Genomic DNA, 21,113 nt, shown 5'->3' with positions numbered 1-21,113 from the left:
ATATTTTTCCTGACTGCTCTTGTTTACCAGCTCTATAATGAATGGCCTCACACCCACGTGTTCCTGAGTGTGTATATGTCTGTTTACCACTTTATCAACACTTCAGTTTCATGCTTAAGAGATTAAAGGAGGTAATTTGACATGCCAGATTTGTATTTCAAAGATTCTTATTTGTGGGCTCCATTGTGAACTAAGACGCTTTTATAGCTACCAGCTGTTTGATGAATTGGGTTGTCAATACTCAGAATTTAGGATTCCTGGGGATGGAAAGACAACAGGAAGGGTTAGAAGACAAACAATCAGCTCCAATGAAGGATTTATATCTTCTAGTATAGGTGGAAGAAGAAAGTGCAAAGTGGTTCCCAGGGCAATGTCAGATATTTCTTTAACCCAAGAAGAATTTTGCTATTCTGGGCCCAGTCACTAGGTTTTCAGCATGGAGGAGTTTGTGTTCGGGGCAATGCACAGGAGATCTGGAAAAATGGTGATGAATAAAAATGTTCACTTTAGAAACTAAGACCAATGGCTTTGTTTCATAGACTTAATGCATTGGGATTCTCTCCCCAGACCTCATTTCAAAAGGAAGAAAGAGGTTACAGGCTATTTGGTGTTGGAGCCACAGGGACTAGTACAGCATTTTGCACCAGACTTCCATCGTCCTTTCCAAAGGACATCTCTTCCATTAAGTATTCAGAGACAAAAGAAGAATGAAATATTAATTTGAAAGATATCTATTTAAAAAAATTTTAAACTTAGATTTCAGGAATGGTCTGAAAAAAAAAAAGAAAGAGAGGGGGAAAAAATTAAGCAAGCAAACAAAAATGCAGTCCTTGGAGAAACGTACTGAAATTGCTTGCAGGCAGAAGCAGTTCTTTTGAGCCACAGTTGCTCCCACTTTGCTCCCTCAGTTCTTGGCCCTGGCCAGTAGCCAAGGCTGACTCTGAAGTAAGACCACAAGACAGAAACCCAGAGTCACTAGCTCCAAGATCCAGGAAACTAGCAGAGGCTGTGACACCGCGAACAGCGAAAATCCAAGCCTTTGCCGAATTCAAATATGTGTTCCTTCGCTCCAGACCGCTTTAAAATGAGTTGGAAAGTCCTTCCCTGCGCCTAGAAAAAGAGGGTTCCCCGCGGCTCTGGGCAAACAAGGCTGGATCCGGATCTCTGCGAAGAACTGGTGGCGAGAGGCAGGCGGCGATTGGGGATTGCGCCTGGAACTGCACCGGAGCGCCGGATTCCTCTCTAGCTGTCTCTCTCTCAATTCAAATTTAAACGCGTGCGTGTTTATTTGTCTTTTATTTTATTTTTTTTCTGATCCTCGGTCTCACGCTCGCAACCTGTGGGTTCCGCCTGGTGCGGCGAGGAGGGGAGGCGGGGAGAGGCAAGTCTCCCCTCTTCAGGCTCCCCCCTGGCAGGGTCTGGCCGGGGGGCGCGTCCGCGGCGGCGGGCCAGGACAGTGCCCCGCTGCCCTCTGGCCTATCTGCCCCCGGGAAGCTCCGGGCCTTAATTGCCGAGCCGGTGACTATTGGCTGAAGTTCCCCCGCGATTTGCATGAACAGAGAGGGAGTGTCTAGTGTCGCCCTCCCGTCTGGAGCGCGCCGACTGCAGCCTCGCCGGGAATGAGCGGCCGAGGGAATGCGCGCAGCTCGCGGGCCCTGGCACTGAGCTGGCGTCCGGCGACTTGGCACCCGCGCCTGGATATGGGGCGTCTCAATCGTCCCAGGAGCAGCACCAGCACCAGGAACCTACAGGTAAGAGGGTGTGCGGGTAGGGGGGGGGGAGGTAGGATGCCCGAGAACCCCGCGGCCCCCTCCAAGTTGCAGTCGAGGAACGCGGTTCCCAATCCGGATGGGTTTCCAACGCTTTTCATCTGCATCCAAAACTTCCCGGGAAGATCTGGGGGGTGAGGGAGGTGTGTGTGGGGGGGGCGTGCGGGCGAGGAAGGGAAGTTTATTGGTGTGGTTCTTCGATTTAGCGAGGGACAGACAAGTGTTTGGATCAGGAAAGGAAGTTTCAGAGGCAGAAATGTTGACAGATGAGGCGGGGAGGGGGCGGCTGAGTGTGCGCGCGCGTGTGAGTGTGTGCGAGCGAGATGTGTGTGTGTGTGTGTGTGTGTGTGTGTGTGTGCGTGTGCGTGTGTGTGCGTGTGTGTGTTTTGTGTTCGATTCTGTTTGGGATGAGGGGGTTCGGAGATTGTTTCCTTGCTGCCAGCATCTGGCTGGGACCGTCTACTGCAGTTGACAAATTGCTTTTGCATAATCATTTTCCGCCTTTACTTCTCTTCCCCCCGGGGAGAGGATTAGTGTGGGCTAGAGGGGAAGGAGAGCCTTTGGGTTTGAATTCAGCTGCGCGCCACAATGGAAGTCACTTCTGATCTAAAAAGTGGTGGTGGCGGTGGTGGTGGGGCGTGGGGAGGTGGAGGTCCGAGCGGAGCGCGACCCTCTCTTTGCCATCTTCTCACGATGGTTGAGCTGAGAGTGATTGGTGTCATGCTTCTCATTCCGGGGAGCTCCGCGCGAAACCTTTCCTTGGGGGCATAAATCGCCCACCGCTGGCAGCACTCGCCATCACCAGCCAGGTCCTTCCCCTAGCCCGACTCACTGCTTTCCTTGTCGCGTTGCGCAGCCCGCCCCACTCCTTGTTTTCAGGGATGCTTCACGTTTGCAATCCCCACTGTGGACTGAGCTCGGGTGCGGTTAGGGGAGAGAGAGAGAGAGAGGTTGGGATAAGAAATGAAGGGGAGCAAAAAAAAAAAATAGTTTGGGAGTCAGAGTTGTCCCGTTAGATGATTTTGGTTGTTTTGGCAGCAAGTTTTCCGCTTCCCCCTCGCAGACCAGGAGGGTTTGCTGCCAAGAAAGGGAGGGGGACTCGGGTTTGTTAGCCAGGCGCCCGGCACTGGTGTCTGACTGCACTCTGCGTATGTCCGCGGGTGTGTAATGAGCCTTCTCCCCTCTCCCCTGTCCCCGCTTCAGCATCTGTTTCTGATCTTCCTCTTCGTGGGACCCTTCAACTGCCTCGCGAGCTACAGTCGGGCCACGGAGCTCCTGTACAGCCTGAACGAGGGACTCCCTGCGGGGGTGCTCATTGGCAGCCTGGCCCAGGACCTGCGGCTGGTGCCCCCGGCCGGCGGGAGGAATGAGCCGCAGTGGCAGCCGCTGGAGCGCTCCGGGGCAGAGCTGAGCCCTCCGCTCTCCTTCAGCCTGGCCTCCGGGGGGCTGAGTGGCCAGTACGTAACCCTGGACAACCGCTCCGGGGAGCTGCACACTTCTACCCAGGAGATCGACCGAGAGGCCCTGTGCCTGGACGGAGGTGCGGGCGCCGCGTGGGGCGGCAGCATTTCCATTTCCTCCGCCCCTTCCCCAGACTCTTGTCTTCTGCTTCTGGATGTGCTGGTCCTGCCTCAGGAATACTTCAGGTTTGTAAAGGTGAAAATCGCTATCCGAGACATCAATGACAATGCCCCACAGTTCCCTGTGTCCCAGATCTCCGTGTGGGTCCCAGAAAATGCACCAATAAACACCCGGCTGGCCATCGAGCATCCTGCCACCGACCCAGATGTAGGCACTAACGGGGTACAGACCTATCGCCTCCTGGACTACCACCGCATGTTCACCCTAGACGTGGAGGAGAATGAGAATGGAGAGCGCACCCCCTACCTAATTGTCATGGGTCTACTGGACAGGGAGACTCAGGACCAGTATGTGAGCATCATCATAGCTGAGGATGGAGGCTCTCCACCTCTCCTGGGCAGTGCCACGCTCACCATCGGCATTAGTGACATTAATGACAATTGCCCTCTCTTTGCTGAATCACAAATCAATGTCACTGTGTATGGGAATGCGACCGTGGGCACACCGATTGCAGCTGTGCAGGCTGTGGATGTAGACTTGGGAGTCAATGCTCAGATCACCTACTCTTACAGCCAGAAAGTTCCCCAGGCATCCAAGGATTTATTCCACCTGGATGAAAGCACCGGCGTCATTAAGCTTTTTAGTAAGATTGGGGGAAGTGTTCTGCAAACACACAAACTCACTATTCTCGCCAATGGGCCCGGCTGCATCCCGGCTGTGATCACAGCCCTGGTGACCATCATCAAAGTCATTTTCAGACCACCTGAAATTGTTCCTCGTTATATAGCGAATGAGATCGATGGCATTGTTTACCTGAAAGAACTGGAACCCGTGAACACCCCGATTGCATTCTTCACCATCCGGGATCCAGAAGGCAAGTACCAGGTGAACTGCTACCTGGATGGGGAGGGGCCTTTTAAGTTATCCCCCTACAAACCCTACAGTAATGAATACTTGCTGGAAACCACGAAACCTTTGGACTATGAGCTCCAGCAGTTATATGAAGTAGCTGTGGTGGCCTGGAATTCCGAGGGATTTCATGTCAAAAAAGTTCTTAAAGTGCAACTCTTAGATGACAACGACAATGCTCCCGTTTTCCCTCAGCCCTTGATCGAACTCACCATTGAAGAAAACAACACCCCCAATGCCTTTTTGACGAAATTATATGCTACGGACGCTGATAGCGGAGAGAGAGGCCAAGTTTCTTATTTTCTGGGACCTGATGCTCCGTCATATTTTTCTTTAGACAGTGCCACAGGCATCCTAACTGTTTCAACTCAGCTGGACCGAGAAGAGAAAGAAAAGTACAGATACACAGTCAGAGCCGTTGACTCTGGGAAGCCACCCAGGGAATCTGTAGCTACAGTGACTCTCACAGTACTGGATAAAAATGACAACAGCCCTAGGTTTATCAACAAGGATTTCAGCTTTTTTGTGCCAGAAAACTTCCCTGGATATGGTGAAATTGGCGTAATTAGTGTAACAGATGCTGATGCCGGGCGAAATGGATGGGTGGCCCTCTCCGTGGTAAACCAGAGTGATATTTTTGTCATCGACACAGGCAAGGGCATGTTGAGAGCCAAAGTCTCTTTGGACCGAGAACAGCAAAGTTCCTATACTTTATGGGTTGAGGCTGTTGACGGGGGTGAGCCTGCACTTTCCTCCACTGCAAAAATCACCATTCTCCTTCTTGACATCAATGACAACCCACCTCTGGTTTTATTTCCTCAGTCTAACATGTCGTACTTGCTGGTACTACCTTCGACTCTCCCCGGCTCCCCAGTGACAGAGGTCTATGCAGTCGACAAAGACACGGGCATGAACGCCGTTATAGCTTACAGCATCATAGGAAGAAGAGGTCCAAGGCCCGAGTCTTTTAGGATTGACCCTAAAACTGGCAACATTACTTTGGAAGAAGCATTGCTGCAGACGGACTATGGTCTCCATCGTTTGCTGGTGAAAGTGAGTGACCATGGTTATCCTGAACCTCTCCACTCCACGGTCATGGTGAACTTATTTGTCAATGAGACTGTCAGTAATGAGAGCTACATCGAGAGTCTGTTAAGAAAGGAGCCGGACATTAGTATAGAGGAAAAAGAACCACAGATCTCCATAGAACCGACTCATAGGAAGGTAGAATCTGTCTCCTGCATGCCTACCTTAGTAGCTCTGTCTATAATAAGCTTGGGTTCTATCACACTGATCACAGCCATGGGCATCTACATCTGTTTAAGGAGAGGGAAAAAGTATCACAGGGAAGATGAAAATTTGGAAGTACAAATTCCACTGAAGGGAAAAATTGACTTGCATATGAGAGAGAGGAAACCGATGGATATTTCTAATATTTGATACTATGTTTGTGGAAAAACACAAAGATGTTTTAATTAACTTTGGGTAGTCTTCACCACCTAAACAAGATGTGTGTGGACGGTCGTTCCAATGAAGGACAAGTAATTTATAACATGTACTATAGTGTAAATGGCTGTTTACAGGTTTTTAAATTTAAAAAAAAGAGGTTATAAAATGTGTACAGCATTTTTTAAAGAAAATTAGTACTAACAACTATAGAACTGTTATTAAAATAAAAGGTTTGGATGCGATTTGCAGCTTTCATACAACAAGCAGATGATTGCTAAAACTTGGGAGCAAAGGTAAGAAAATGAAACACTGCTTCCCCCCCACCCCCCCAAAAAAATGTCCTTTAACCACAAGAGGGCATCAGATGCTCCTTTGCAAGGAACTATTTTGAGGTATTGTACATGACAGTTGTTGTACATGAAATTAATGAAAGAGTATATTTTAAATATATTGTTTTTAACATTTAAAATATGAAATTAAAAACTAAATTTTACCCTAATTAAATGTATAAGAAAGAAAAGAGATACATTTATAAATAGAAATTTTATTACCTCATAAGTACCTTAGGTGTAGTTTAAAAGAGAAGGCATTACTGAGAAAGTTCATTTCCTTTTAGCAAGAATCAGACCTTCCCATGTGTTGCAGATTCTATTGCTAAACAGTATCTCACGTTCTGTGTGCTCACATTGCTTTCTGTCTTCTACCACTGCACTTGTTTTATCATGGGGAGAAATATACTGAACATGTAACTTGAAAGTGTGTCCACAAAACACAGCCAGAAGTAATGTTTCAAATCCTTGGTTGCTTTGGAGGTGTTGCTATTCTGATGCTTTCAGTTTGTCTGTAGGACCTTTATACTTTGTTTACATACTAGATTTTTACAAGCTACAACTCATCCCTCACTTAAAAAAATCATAATAAAATGAAATTATTCTAGACTGTAGTGTGCACTACTGGTTGGTTGTTTAGTTCAGTCTTTTATATGAAAATTGTACTTATTGTTTTGTGTTGTTGAAGATTGTGAGCTACTACTCTGGCTTCCTTTCTCTGGTTTTGGATTCAGTCCAAGAGTTTATTTGCTAGCGCAGCAGCATATTTCTTTGGTAATTTAACTTTTACTGACTCCTTTGCAATGAAGCAAATTGGATCATCAGGAATTGATTACATCCACCTCATTGTGTGACCTGAAAATTTCATTTTACATGAGACCTACAGAAAATTTATCTGTGTAAACAAAGAATGTGTTAGCTTAATTGGATCATTCTGCTTTTGTCATCATGTCTCTGTACTGTACCAAAAGTGTTTATATGTCTGACAATTAAAGGTATATATTTTCATAATTGCTTTCTCATTTTTACCATTTATATTTGAACATGTTTTTTTTTTCTTTCCCCAAAGTGCCTGTTATTGGCATTTGCTTGCTTTTAGAGGTAAATGTGGGTAAAGTGTAAATATTCTGCTAAACTGCAGTTTATATTAAACTAATTCTTTACTCAATTAAACATTGGGTAAATCATTAAGTATTTGTAGCTATCAACATATATACACACACACATATGTGTATTTAATAAAGAGTATGCCCATGTTTGAAGGAAGTCCAAGTATAAAAATCTATACTCATGCACGTGAACATGAATATTTATTATTGGTTTAGCATCAATGACAAACATTTCTCTTATAGCTAATCCTCTGATACTGGTATTGAAATAGCTTTCAATATTTAAAAAAGTAAAAATACATTGCAAAACAAAAAGAACTAAATGGGAACATCCACATCTTTGGAAACTACTTTTTGTTTTTCATTTCCATCAATTTCACAATTTACATAAAAATAAGCATATGAAGTGTACATATTTGTTAAAATATTTATATTTTTATTGCAAAATCTGGTGTTTGAGAAGCCCCCAAGCTAAGATGTTAAGATCCTTTAACTCCATCCCAAACTTTATAATCATAATTTATGCAAAGCATAGAGGAAACCATGCTTTATCATTCATATTTTGCATTATTTCTCCTTTTAACTGTAAGGAGCAGTATATCAAACAAGTAACGTAATTAATTAAAATAATCTAAAATTGTGATGATTTAATTATAATTTACATAAAAAGTATTCTATTTATTTCCAAATATAAAAAAACTTTCATGTAATTTGGTGTATGAACTTTATTTCCAGCATGCAAAATGCCTGTAACATTAATAAAATCTCTTGTTCCTGAATAATTTCTTGTGGCAAAACTTCCTTTATAAATTCAAATCATTCACTTTAAAAACATTTATAACAAGGGAAGTTAAAGTAAATCAAGCTCAAAGATAAAAGCCCCTTTCTACTAACACCTTGTGCTAGAACAGTTGCCAAAATGTATGCTAATCATGTCAACGTTGTTAGTTGAGCTGGCACAAAAATAAATGTTCCATTCATTAAATACCCTAATATCCGTTTAACAGTTTGAGAACCAGTGAGTTCTCTTTGCCCAAATTAGTGAAGAAGAGATTGCTCTGATCTTTGCACAGCCAAATCTATCCTTATACAACAGGAAAAAAAAAGTATTAAGTTGCATCAGGAAACTCTAAATCCAACATAGCAATTTCAGCTACATGGATAAAAACAATTTATGTGACTTGACCCTTTAAATTTCCTCCACATATTAAAAAAAAAAGTCTTGGCTGCTATGCTTCTGTCACTGACAGTTAAAGAGAAAAAGGGAAAGTGTTTCTTGTAAGAGGAATTTTGTAGTAGTATTATGTGAAAAATTACTTTCTATAATACAATTTTTTTGTACTTTAAAAAAATCACCAATCATGGTCTTGCTATGACAAAAGATCACTGAAACAGTAATAGGGATGAAATATCAGCTTAAATGGATTGTATTAAGATTCTCACATAAAGTGTTTAACATGTACTCTCAGAAGTATTCCTAATTGGCAACTGTATAAGGAGGAATTAAGCAAGCCACTCCTTGGCAGATTCAGGTTCCAATCTCCTTTCAGCAGGAAAAGGACTTTGATGTTCTGATCTTTGACAGATAATGGAGAATGTAATGAAAGGAGAGTGATGAGCAGTACTGAGTTTATGGTGATCAATTACTTCACTGGGCAGCCTCAGCTCATGAAGACCAGAGACAGATATCTGAACATGTTATTCCTTCTGAGTACATTTTTGCTCACTATAGAAAAGCAGTAAATTGCTGCAAAATGCCATTTTGTTGACTTGTATAATCTCCTTGTATCAATGTACCTTTACAAAGTGAGTCTCAAATAAATAGTAATTGAAGGAAAGATAATAAAATGTTATAAGTGGACTAAAAGGAATAAGAAAAAAATGGTAACTCCTAACAACAATTAAAAAAAACATCATAATGTTTGTAGTAGTTTCTGATAGAAAAATTTTCGAATATATATGTAGCTAGATATAAGGAAAGAGTGAGAAAAGAGAAAGACTATTCCCAGTAATCTGTAATACATAATAATATCTGCATACATAGAGAACATAGTAATTTTATTTTTTCATTTTTTTGCAATCTTTATACATAGTAATTAAAAAATGATTGTTATTGCATATAATCAATGTATCACTATTATCCTGTTGCTCATCGATTTGCTCAAGTGGGCACCAGTAACGTCTCCATTTTGAGACTTGTTATTACTGTTTTTGGCATATCAAATATGCCACAAGTAGCTTGCCAGGCTCTGCCATGCGGGCGACATATCTCGGTAGTTTGCCAGGCACTCCAAGGGGCAGCGGAATCAAACCCGGGTTGGCCGTATTTAAGGCCAACACGCCCTACTCACTGTGCTATCGCTCCAGCCCATTGCATATAATGATTTCAAAAATTATTTTTTCTCTAATAAAGTCCTAAAGTGTGAATTTATGCCTCTAGGATAATAAAATTTGGAGACCTTTAGGATGACCTTTAAGACTTAACCCACTAAGGTGAAGAGGTTCAAGTAATGCGTTGATTAAAATAGGAAAATAGGAATAGGAATCACCCACTCCTTCACATCATATATGTTTATTTTAGTACTCTATTCAACAAGGATTACTGAGAAAAGTAGATTTCCTTGATGAAATTAGACTTTTTAATGTGGAAGTTTAGTACGAAAACCTTCCACATCTAAACATTGTGTGTGTTAAATGCTCATACTCAGCGTGCTCTGTGACAGAACCTAGCCCCATTTCTGAAAGCCTTGGAGAAACTTTTCAAGGTACAATCTCTAATTTTGGCCCATTCAGAGTATGTACGGTCTACATTGAATCTGAAAAAATAATTAGAAGGGGTGAGTGGGCAGAAGGACAGAGGAAAGAATTCGCACAGGAGGAAATAGTATATAAGGCATGCAGTAAAGTACAACTATCATGATCAAAGAACCATAGGCTTGGCAATTCTTGATTGAAAAGATAAAAATAATAAGGGATATTATTAATAATGAGCTTGAACATTGTTACATTGTTATAAACATCGAAGGAACTCATGTTATAATTGGATATTGTAATTTTATTCCAACGTAATAGAAGTTTGAAGGATTTTGATTAAGCAATTTGTATATAAAAAACATCCCTTTAGCCACATGTTGAGCTTGTGTTGAATAAGTTTATGGAAGTTGATTAGAAAGTGCTGTTGTTGGGGATGGGGAGATATACAGTGAGTGAAACAGTTTCTTTGTCAGCAGCCACTTGGGTCAGATTCCTGGCATGACATATTGACCCGTGAGCCTGAAGTATCCTGAGCACAGTGGCAAGAGTAAACTATGGGAACAGTTGGATGTGAACCAAAACAAAACCAACAAAAAGGTATACTAGTGACAATGTAAGTGAAAGTGGGGATCTTAAACTTTAAGTATATAAAACAGCTTTAGGATGGGATCAATTAAATAAGTAATCAACAACTGGTCAATTAGAAAAAAAGTATTTATTAATCAATATATGGTAAACTAGAAAGTTTATAATTTTCATCATTTGCTTTCAAGCCTATTTTGGAAGTTTGAAAAGAAAAGAAATTCACTTACAAAACATCAAATTTGCAATTATAACACTTAAAGCAAATCCCCCTATATAATGCTGGCTTTATGAAACAGATGGAAATATAGGCACCCTAATTTACCCAGGTTTATTTCATATTGTGACTGTCAAGTGTATTTAGTTTAACAAACATTACTGTGTGCCCACATGCTTAATATTCAAACATGAGCCTCTGACCTCCTCAAGGCTATTTCATTCAAGGCATTTACAATATTTTACTTACAATGGCACTAAAAATCTCCATATAAATTTATTTTGTGGAAAAATTTTGAAGACAATTAAACATTGAGTGTTTATTATGAAAATATACTTTCAAGTCTTGTATGAAAGTCAATAAATGTGATATGTCTGTTTCAGCAATTCTAAAAAAGATCCAGAGAATAAGAGCTGGTGAGATAGATAGCCTAGGCCAAGAAGTACACATACTAGAAGCTTTAATATGACTTTTGTATGAAGTATGTTTGCTAACATATATTGAGCCTTAGATGATCTGGTGTAAAATTAAAAATTAAATAGTATCTAGTACCTCTAGAGATATTTTGAAATCCAAGCTAAAGAAATATAAAGTACAAGCAAAAAGATCATTGTATCTGATCCTAGATTCAAGGAAAATATCTTTTCACCCAAAAATGTGATTCTCACAGACTCTTTTATGTGGAAATTATGAACTTATTCTATCTCATGGTATGATTTTGAAAATAAACTTACCTAGAGTGAACTATTTCCTACAACTGAATTATTTCACACTTATTATTATTATTACTCTTATTGTTATCAGGTTAAGTGATGTCCTATAAGGGCTTTATTTGCAATTTTTTCACTTATTAGTATATCAATTTTATGCAATCTATATCTTATAATGTATTCAAATTATATTTTAAATTGAAAACATTATACTGAGTCATTTCTACAGTTCCATTGCATAGTAATTTATAATTTAAACTATAGTTCTTACTCTTATGAGACTTCTGAGTGAAAACAGAAGGCTTCATAGAGTTATAATAGAAAAAAGTCAGATGGCTGCATAATGACAAGGGTAAATATATAGAGTATGTAAAACACGTAGGCCTTTAATATAAGCATTATAATTGTCCCTAAGATTAAGTAGTAGAAGTATCCCCAAGCCCCCAATAAAAAGTGACTTATGTCTTAATTTTCCAAAATTGCTGTCATATATATGTGTATATATGCTTATATATGTAAATATATCTCATACATATGTGTATATATGAAAGAAGAGGACTGATAATTTGTAATATGGGAAAATACATTTACTCATGCAAAGTAAATGTATATTAGGTATAGAAAGAATAATTTCTAACTGTAGATTCAAAGGATATATTAGATTGATAAGCAAATCATTTAACTTGCATGTTAAACAGAGGTTAAAATCAAAATAACTGAATGTTAGCAACTCACTTATTCACACTATCACTCAAAGTATACTACTTTACAAGTCTGAAGATATTCTTTATCACTTACTGTCTGCCTTATAGGTTTTAGCACAATATTCTGAAGCATTAGCAAATATAAATGACATTGTCATTAATTTCCTAAATGCATTTATTAACTATGCTTATTATAATGACGTTCGTGTTCTAGTGCCTGTTTTCTTTATTCTCTTTTTCCACTTCAAAAAATTTATGTTTTATATTTTGAAAGACCATGTAAATATTGCTAGATATGTTTCTATTCCCATCTATGTTTCACCTATGGCTTTTTTACATGCACCTCTATCAAGAAGAAACAATAGTTCATGATGGCAGATGAGAAAGTACTGCTAACAGATATATACCACAAACTGGAAGCTAATGAGGTGGTAAACACAATTATTGGAAAAGTATAATTCAAAACATATTTAAATTACAAAGTAGGGGTCAAATGTTTCTGTGGAAATGGGAGAAAACTTAAAAAAAATATAACACATATTTCTTTGGTTCCTTTTGAAACTTAGATGTTCCTATATCTCTGTGGCACACCATTCACTTGAAGGATTAAATAAATACACTAGGTACTATCACAAGCTAATCTGGATATAAATATTTAAACTTTAAACCAACATTTAAACAATTTTAAGATATTAATTGAATCTACATATGTATGAGTAACCCTGCTACTGTATTTTAAAAATAGCTCAAATTTCCATTTTGAAAATATATGTTTATTATTTCAAGACATAGTTTTAAAAAGTCTATCATTTTAACTGAGGCACCGGGAATGATAAAATTAATATACTTACATATGTACATTATTCTGACCAGAGCAACTAATTCCCTCCACCAATGTCCAAGTACCTGTCCCTACAAGACCATCAGGCTAGCTTAGTTCAGTAGACAAAATACTCAGTTCTTATGTCTTTGGACAATTGTTGTTTTCTATCAAATTTACAGTTGTATAATGTTGTCTCAAGATGCTTTCCCTGGTAAACTGAGGTTTTGATTTCATGGAGTATGAAATGTCCTTAGAGAAATGTTACGTAAATATATCAAATAATATTATAGAACTGTGTTTTCAATGTTATAAAGATCTGATGAAATGTAATAAAGAACACTTTAATGTTAATGTAAAAAAGTTACTGTTCCTATGTTCTAAATTTCCACTTCCATTATGAAAAAAAATGTACATTGTTGAGAAGGACACACTAAAAATTTCAGTGAAAATATAGTCTAAATATTTTAAAGGTGGTTTGTTATGGACACCTAAAAAGAAATAAAAAAATAATTATTTAAAATGTATTTTTTTAAATTAACAGTAAACTAATTCCTTTTGAAAATTATTATGCACCCAAGATCCTCAGTGCCACTCCAGTTGTTTTTTTTTAAACTGGTTTTCTTCACATTTTTGGAGTAAAATTTTAAATTCCTAAAAATTTTTCAAAGTTATATGAAAAGTTATATGAATATAGACAATACTAACAATAAACCAGGTGCTACAAAGCATATTTTATGGTGAGACTGTTTTCTATTATGATGACTTCAATTATTTTACAACAGAAAAAAGCACCGTTGGAGTTATAGATATTTTTGCAAGTTCTACTTAAAATTCTCTGTACGTAGAATAAGGTCTATAAAAGGTATTTAGCTTATTCCTAAAATACTAATGCTGAATCATGTAAGTATTCAACTTTAGCAAAGTCAACTATCCTGCATGTTTTATTTATAGTTCTAGTTTTACAAAGGATTTTTTCTTATCAAAAGCACTATAGAATATATTATTTCTCCCATGTCATTAAATAAATATGTATCTATATAGCACAAGAAATATATGTATATATACAAATATGTACTTATTTAGCAAGGGAAATATACATGCATATACATATGCATGGATAATTAAAATACATATATAAACAAATATACATACCACTGTATCACTGTTATCCCATTGCTCATGGATTTGCTTGAGCGGGCACCAGTAATGTCTCCATTGTGAGACTTGTTGTTACTGTTTTTGGCATATCAAATACACCACGGGTAGCTTGCCAGGCTCTGCCTTGTGGGTGGTATACTCTCGGTAGCTTGCCAGGTTCTCTGGGAGGGACAGAAGAATAGAACCTGGATCGGCCACATGCAAGGCAAATGGCCTACCTGCTGTGCTATCGCTCCAGCCCATACATAATATATACAAGTATGTATATATTTCCTTGATAAATAAAACATGTTTGTATATTTTCTGTGCTAAATAAATATATAAGTATATTTAATATGTTTATTAAATACATAAATATATAAAATAACATTAAATATAGAAAAATATATATAAAATGAATATAGCACTGCACAGTAGCACTGTCATCCTGTGGTTCATTGATTTGTTCGAGCAGGCACCAGCAATGTCTCCATTGTTAGACTTGTTATTACTGTTTTAGGCATATCGAATATGCCACAGGTAGGTTGCCAGGCTCTACCATGCGGACGGGATTCTCGGTAGCTTGCTGGACTCTCTGAGAGGAACAGAGGAATTCAACCAGGGTCGGTCGCGTGTAATGCCCTACCCACTGTGCTATCACTCCAGTCCTGCATTTCTGTGAAAAATATGTATTAGTATAAGTTGATGTGAGACTCTTTAAACAACATACCTAATGCAATTTAAGTGAATTGAATCAGCTCCTTTTACATATATACTCCTTTTTAAATCATTATTTTGTATTTGGTAAAACATTTCACAACAGTTTCCATAATTGACCATCATACTGTGACACTGTCGTCACACTGTCATAATTGACCATAACTGACCAAAATTCCCAACAGTATTATTTGATGATGATGATGATGATGATGATGATGATGATGATGATGATGATGATGATTTGATGGGAATGTTAGCACAATTGAAGACAATTTGTAAAATACTTTAATAGTGAATGTAAACATTCGATAAAAAGGCTAACATATCTATAAAATGTTACAAACATCTGTCCTAACTTAGCCAGCAAAATTCTAAAAATTTTAATGGTTTTTTCCCTTTGAGCTCCCATAATCACACTCAGTTATAATACAGTTTCTAATGCAATTGGTCTCTCACAGGAAAAGTCAAGCATTCTGAGAATCTATTTATTAACCAGTATTTTATCATCATCATCATCATCATCATCCCATTGATCATTGAATTTCCCAAACCATCTCAGTAACATCTCCTTTCATCCTAGCTCTGAGATTTTAGAAACTTCTCTTTACTCATCCTTCCCAATGATGCCGCATTGGAGGCTCTTTCAGGGTCAGGGGAGTGAAACCCAGCATTGTTACTGGTTTTGGCATATGAATATACCATGGGGAGTTAGCAAGGCCTTCCTATGTGGGCAAGAAGCTCTCAGTACCTAGCTAGGTTCTCCCAGAGGGAGAACTAGGATATCAGATGTCTTCAAGGAAGTTGGTTTTATAGTCTCTGGATGTTGGCCATTGGTGGGATTGCACGGCGCTAGGGGCAGTCCCTGTGTGTGACTGCCTAGCTACTGGAAAATGGGAAATCTGGGTGGAAGAGGCCCAGTCCTAATCTGAGCAGACTTGGAGGTCTCAGCCCCGGGTCCCACACCTGGGTTCCTCTGCTGGTACCTTCATGCATGAGGCTTGTTTGAACGTGTGGACAGGGGCCTTGAGCATGGCTGTGGCTAGGCTCGGGAGGCCTTCGGCCGCGGGAGTTCTGCTGGGGCAGGAGGGAAGCTGGAGTCCACCTTTTCTGAGGGGCCCCGGGTAAGACAGTCAGGTGCACGGGCAAAAGAATTTCACATCAAATAACCAGTTTTTAATGTGCATAAGAGCCATACTGAAAATGTCTATATCTTAATTCATTGATGCAACGAATATGTTATGTTACATGGCAAAGGGGCCTTAAAAATATAAATTATGTTACAGACCTTAATATAAAACTTCTAAATAACTGATAAGTCGGCTTACAGTTACCAAGGAAAGGAGAACTTTATCCTATTACACTATGGAACCAAACTTATCAACAACCTGAACAAACTCACTTCTGAAAACCCATATAACTTTGCTGACGCCTTGAATCTTATATTGCAAAGCAGTGAGAAAAGGAAGAATGGAGTTTCTCTGTATCCAGACTTTGAACTAAAGAACTAGGAGTTTTTAAAGGAATATTTTAGGCTACCAATATTAAATTGTTTGTAAGAGCAATAATCAAAACTTATTACAGGGTTGGAGCCATAGTACAGCATGTTAAGCCCTAAGACTGCTTTTGACGCTAAGACCCCCTGGTGTCCCCTGAGCCTGCCAGGAGTGAAACCTGAGCATGCTGCTGGATATGGCACCCTCAAAAAAAAAAAAGAAAAAGAAAAAGAAAGAAAATTATTACATTATCCTGAAAAATAATATTATACATTTACTAAAGGCCAAGTTTAGTTGATTCATAACAAAACATTTTATTGAATGACATTTTAACAATATTTATATTTTTTATTAGAAACATGTTAAATACTGAACTAATACTTTTTTTTTTTGCTTTATGGGTCATACCTGGCAATGCACAGGGGTTACTCCTGGCTCTGCACTCAGGAATCACCCCTGGCGGTGCTCAGAAGATCATATAAGATGCTGGGAATCGAACCTGGGTCTGCCTCGTGCATTGCAAATGCCCTACCCACTGTGCTATTGCTACAGCCCCTGAACTAATGATTTTTAAGTAAAAAAAAAAAAAACTTCAAATCACAATAGGTAGAGAAAGGGAATGAAATGTATTGAGTCATTTTACTCTTACTAAGCCACAAAATAAACAGAAAACCAGAGGCAATTCTATTTCATCGAAAACTGTCTTAGTTTACTAGAGCTGGACTGTAAAACCCTGAATTGCTGTATTCATGTCAGACCCACTTTGAGATGAGATGCACTGTGTGATTGATATTAATAATTGAGATACCTCGGGTGCATGTGTTGTGATTGCATGTGGAAAGATTGCTCTGATGGAAAGAAAAAAAAGGTGCATGTTAAAAAATGTGCTTTTCACATTTTTATTACAGACTAAATAGCTTTTATAATGGATGAGTCTCTTCAATTGATGGATCATTTAAAGTGACTTGTAATCTCTAATCCTCTGAAAACAAGCATTTAGGGGATTTTTAAAAAATATATTCTCCACCCACTTTCCTAACAACTATTCAAAAGCAGATTTACAATATATTTACAGCTGATGATGACTTTCATTAGAATAGTTGCTTTACATTGTTGACTTTATTGGGCCTTTCTTACAGGCATATACAACATATAATACCCAGAACTATATTAGAGAATACAGAGTGTAGTGGAAAAATGTCATCATACTGCAAGTGCAGTCAGGCTGAAAAGCTAAAGTATCAAGTCCTATTTTCCTCATTATGCACAGACAGGTTTTGCTTCCTTTTTATTTTGCATGTCAGTCATTTTTGATGGTTGCATGGGTTTTATTCTAAATTTTAATCTAAGAGAAGAAAAGTTTGAATACTAGATCAAGTAAATTTGAAAGTCAGAACAGGTAAATCATAACCAAATGTAAAATTTCGCATAGTTAGTACAGAAAGAATTGGAGAAGGGAGAAAGGGGGTGTTGTGATCATTTTGAAACATTTTAGAAAAATAATAGAATGATGATGCATGGAACTATATATCTCCTTCTAAATATCATTCAATTCCAAGTTATGTTTTCACAAACAATAACAAAAATTTGCCCATAACTTGTATAATTCATCCAATAGCTTGTGGATCCATTTGTAGTCAGGTATTGGCTTGTGGAGCACACTGAAACTAGAGCAAAGCAAAAAAAAATGGTGTTTCACATGAAATAATAAGTCTATTTTTTTCTTATCATACCAGAGCTTTAGTTTCTGGTTAAATATGAGCCCAAAGCCTGATGTGGATACTCTGGAAGGCCCTGAAGGAGATGATATTCTCCAACTATAATTCCCAGCAGTCCTTATGCTTGAATTGGAATGCGTATTGTTATTGAAATGACCAGAAAAAAAATGCAGCATTGAAAAGTCCCTTCATTAAATGCTTTAGCATTATTCCTGTTTTGAAACACAGACATGTCCCCACTTTGCTGGTTTGGGTTTGAGGCTTTTACTGTTTGTTCAGAAATGACCGATGGCATGTCAGAGAGTTCTTAGAGTCCTGAAAAAAAAATGAGGTATATCTGGTCATAGAACAGCCTAACAGCAGCAGCAGGAACTAGTTGCTTGTTAGATATGAAAACTCTAGGAGCTAATCACTGATATATTAAACCGGGATTAGTATTTGATAAGATAAGTAGATTTATATGCACATCAAAGACTGATAAAATGTATTTGAATATTAGCTCTGAGACTTGTCACATTGACATAACCTATAGATTAAAAGAAAAAAGATAACCCATGCACCTCCAATCTTCTTATTTAATCGGTATAGGATGGGAATTAGTTTATTGAAAGAGACCCCCCCACACTCCCCACGGAAAGATAATTAAATGGTGCCACAAGGTTTAAATATCAGCAAGTTAGAATCTTATTATTACCATAATTTTCCATTTTTGTTAGGTAGGCTAGCGTCAAGATTATGTGGAATTTAGTATATTAGGGATATCTCCCCTCAATCGCCTATAAAATAGAATACTCCCTAAGGAATAAACTCAAGAATTTACATGAATTACATATTTTCTTCATTTTCATGAATATCAGACTCTTATCATAATCATCCAAAGCAGAACAAATAAGAATGATGATTAGTGTGTCTCATTTTACCTTCTGGAAATTTTAGTTTACCACAATCACTGGAATATAAGTGTCATAAATTCAGCAGTTTTGCTTTTTTTCTTTAATATTTAATTCTATATACTAGAATAATACCTGGTATATAATAAGCATCCATAAAAATATTTTGGGATAAATGAATGTGAAAATTGCAAATAGTCCTAACATAAATTATACTGGTCATGTACTGTAGAAGAAAATATTTGTTTCTTAATTCAAAAGACAATATAGACACCAGAGAGATACAAAAGGTAATGCACTATCTTGTAAGATTGTTGGGAGCTGGAGCAATAGTGTAGTGGATAGGGCATTTGCCTTGCACAGGACTGATGCAGATTTGATCTCTGGCACCCCATATGACCTCCCAAGCACCACTAGGAATAGGAATGATTCCTGAGTGCAGAGACAGGACTAATCCCTGAGCATTGACAGGTGTGACCCCTCTCTGCCTCCTGCCATACATGAAGATTTGTGGCCTTCAATGCAGCTAGAGAGGGAAATACCCTGGGTTCAATTTCAGGCACCATATATTGTCCCCAGAGCACCAGCAGGGAACTTTATATGAGTCCAGAAATAGTCCATGTATGCCTGTGTGTGACTTGAAGATCCCAACATTTAAAAATTAAACTTGGTTAATATATAAATAAATACAAATAAGACAATGTAACAGAATCTTGGGATTGGGCCTGAGAGTACTGCTTTGACGAGGTATAAAGTGAGAATAATATGCATATCATCTATAACACTTAGGAGTTTGGTAGAGAACAGAAATTATTAGCAAGAAAAAAGTGAGGGAGGAAGGAACAAAAGTCGAAAATATGTCCACAGGAAAAAATATGTTATTATCCAGGGAATATTATTTGTCTTAGCTACAAATGTGAGAAGAAATGAGAGGAAAAAAATGTGAAATATGAGAGAAAGTATGGAAAAGCATAATCTGTAAATGAAATATTAAGCAAAGAAAGCTGTAAATAGTAATAATATTAATTGATAGGAATGAAATATGCACTAAAAGACTTACTATTAATTTTCTAGTTTATGCTACGTAAAGAAACAGGAAGGTACTGCCTGACTTGATCAAATGAACAAGGATTGGTAGTATCCAATAAGCTAATGGATATACGTGTCCACATCAGTGAAAACCTAGGGAAATTTTTCTAAATATCTAGAAGCCAGTTTCTACAATTGTGTATAACTCAGGGGTTATTCTGGGGAGTGATGCAGGTAAACTAGCAAGCTCTGTCTTATTGATGATAAGCAATAGTTCAAATATAGTTTCCTCCTCAATTTTCTTCTGTCTGACCGCATGTGTTTAAAGCATGATAAAGTAAAAAGCATACATATTCCCAGACCAATTTGTGTATTCTCAGGATAAAAGCAGTGATAAAATTGGTATGAAATATACATCAATATATTTCACTTGATGGGTTTCACTTATTTAGCATAGGAGAAAAAACACATTAAGTTGTGAAAATCAATTCATAAAAACACTTAAAATTTTCATTAAGCATATATATGTGACACATATAGACTTTCTTACACATATACAGTTGGAACTATTTCTCTGGATCTAAGTTAAATATAGTTGATATAGTAAAAATAAAATAGAAATTTAATGGAATAAAATTCTTAAAAGCAATAAATAAAACCTATTTGAAATGGAGTAAATATAAACCTTTGGCTTAGAGGGTAGCAACTAATTTTAATATGAAAATATTAATAATTTCAAGGCTGAGTATATTTTAGTGAGTGTCCATATATATTATTATAACAGAACAGGCAAAATATGCAAACTAAAAGATAAAAGGTAGTTTGGGCTATAGAAGCATCATCTGTTCCTTATTTTGCAGACTTTTCTTTCTTTTCCCTGCCTCCTGCTCTCTAATTGCATCCAAATGGTTCTCTCATTTGTTTTTCTGGCTCTTCCATCTGAGACATTATGCCAGTAATATATGCCATCTTCATTTGGCTGCTTTTCTTTCTAATCAGCACTGCTAACCAATTGTTTCTGTAAAAATGTAGGATCTGTCAATTCTCTCACACCTGTCATACAGCTTGAGGTGGGCTCACTGATACAATTTGTAATTAGAAATTAAGTCACAAGATAACTAATAGGCCGAGACAGCCACCTCTGCCCACTTTTCATTAACTAAGTTAAATGGACATAGGAGACAATGAGT

The 21,113-nt window shown here is 38.0% G+C and overlaps 1 protein-coding gene across 1 annotated transcript; it reads left to right on the top strand.

The window, feature by feature from the left end:
• Nucleotides 1–995: 995 nt before the first annotated feature.
• Nucleotides 996–13,666, top strand: PCDH20 (protocadherin 20). Its single transcript, XM_004603999.3, has 2 exons — nt 996–1,751; nt 2,973–13,666. Exons 1-2 carry the CDS (start codon nt 1,620–1,622, stop codon nt 5,697–5,699), a joined length of 2,859 nt encoding a protein of 952 aa, XP_004604056.2. The 5' UTR covers nt 996–1,619; the 3' UTR covers nt 5,700–13,666.
• The last annotated feature ends 7,447 nt before the right edge of the window (nt 13,667–21,113 follow it).

Source organism: Sorex araneus, chromosome 1, assembly GCF_027595985.1.
Source record: "Sorex araneus isolate mSorAra2 chromosome 1, mSorAra2.pri, whole genome shotgun sequence".
Taxonomy (NCBI): Eukaryota; Metazoa; Chordata; class Mammalia; order Eulipotyphla; family Soricidae; genus Sorex; species Sorex araneus.
The sequence above is the reverse complement of the archived record's forward strand: the minus strand, read 5'-3'. Positions and strand labels throughout refer to the sequence as shown.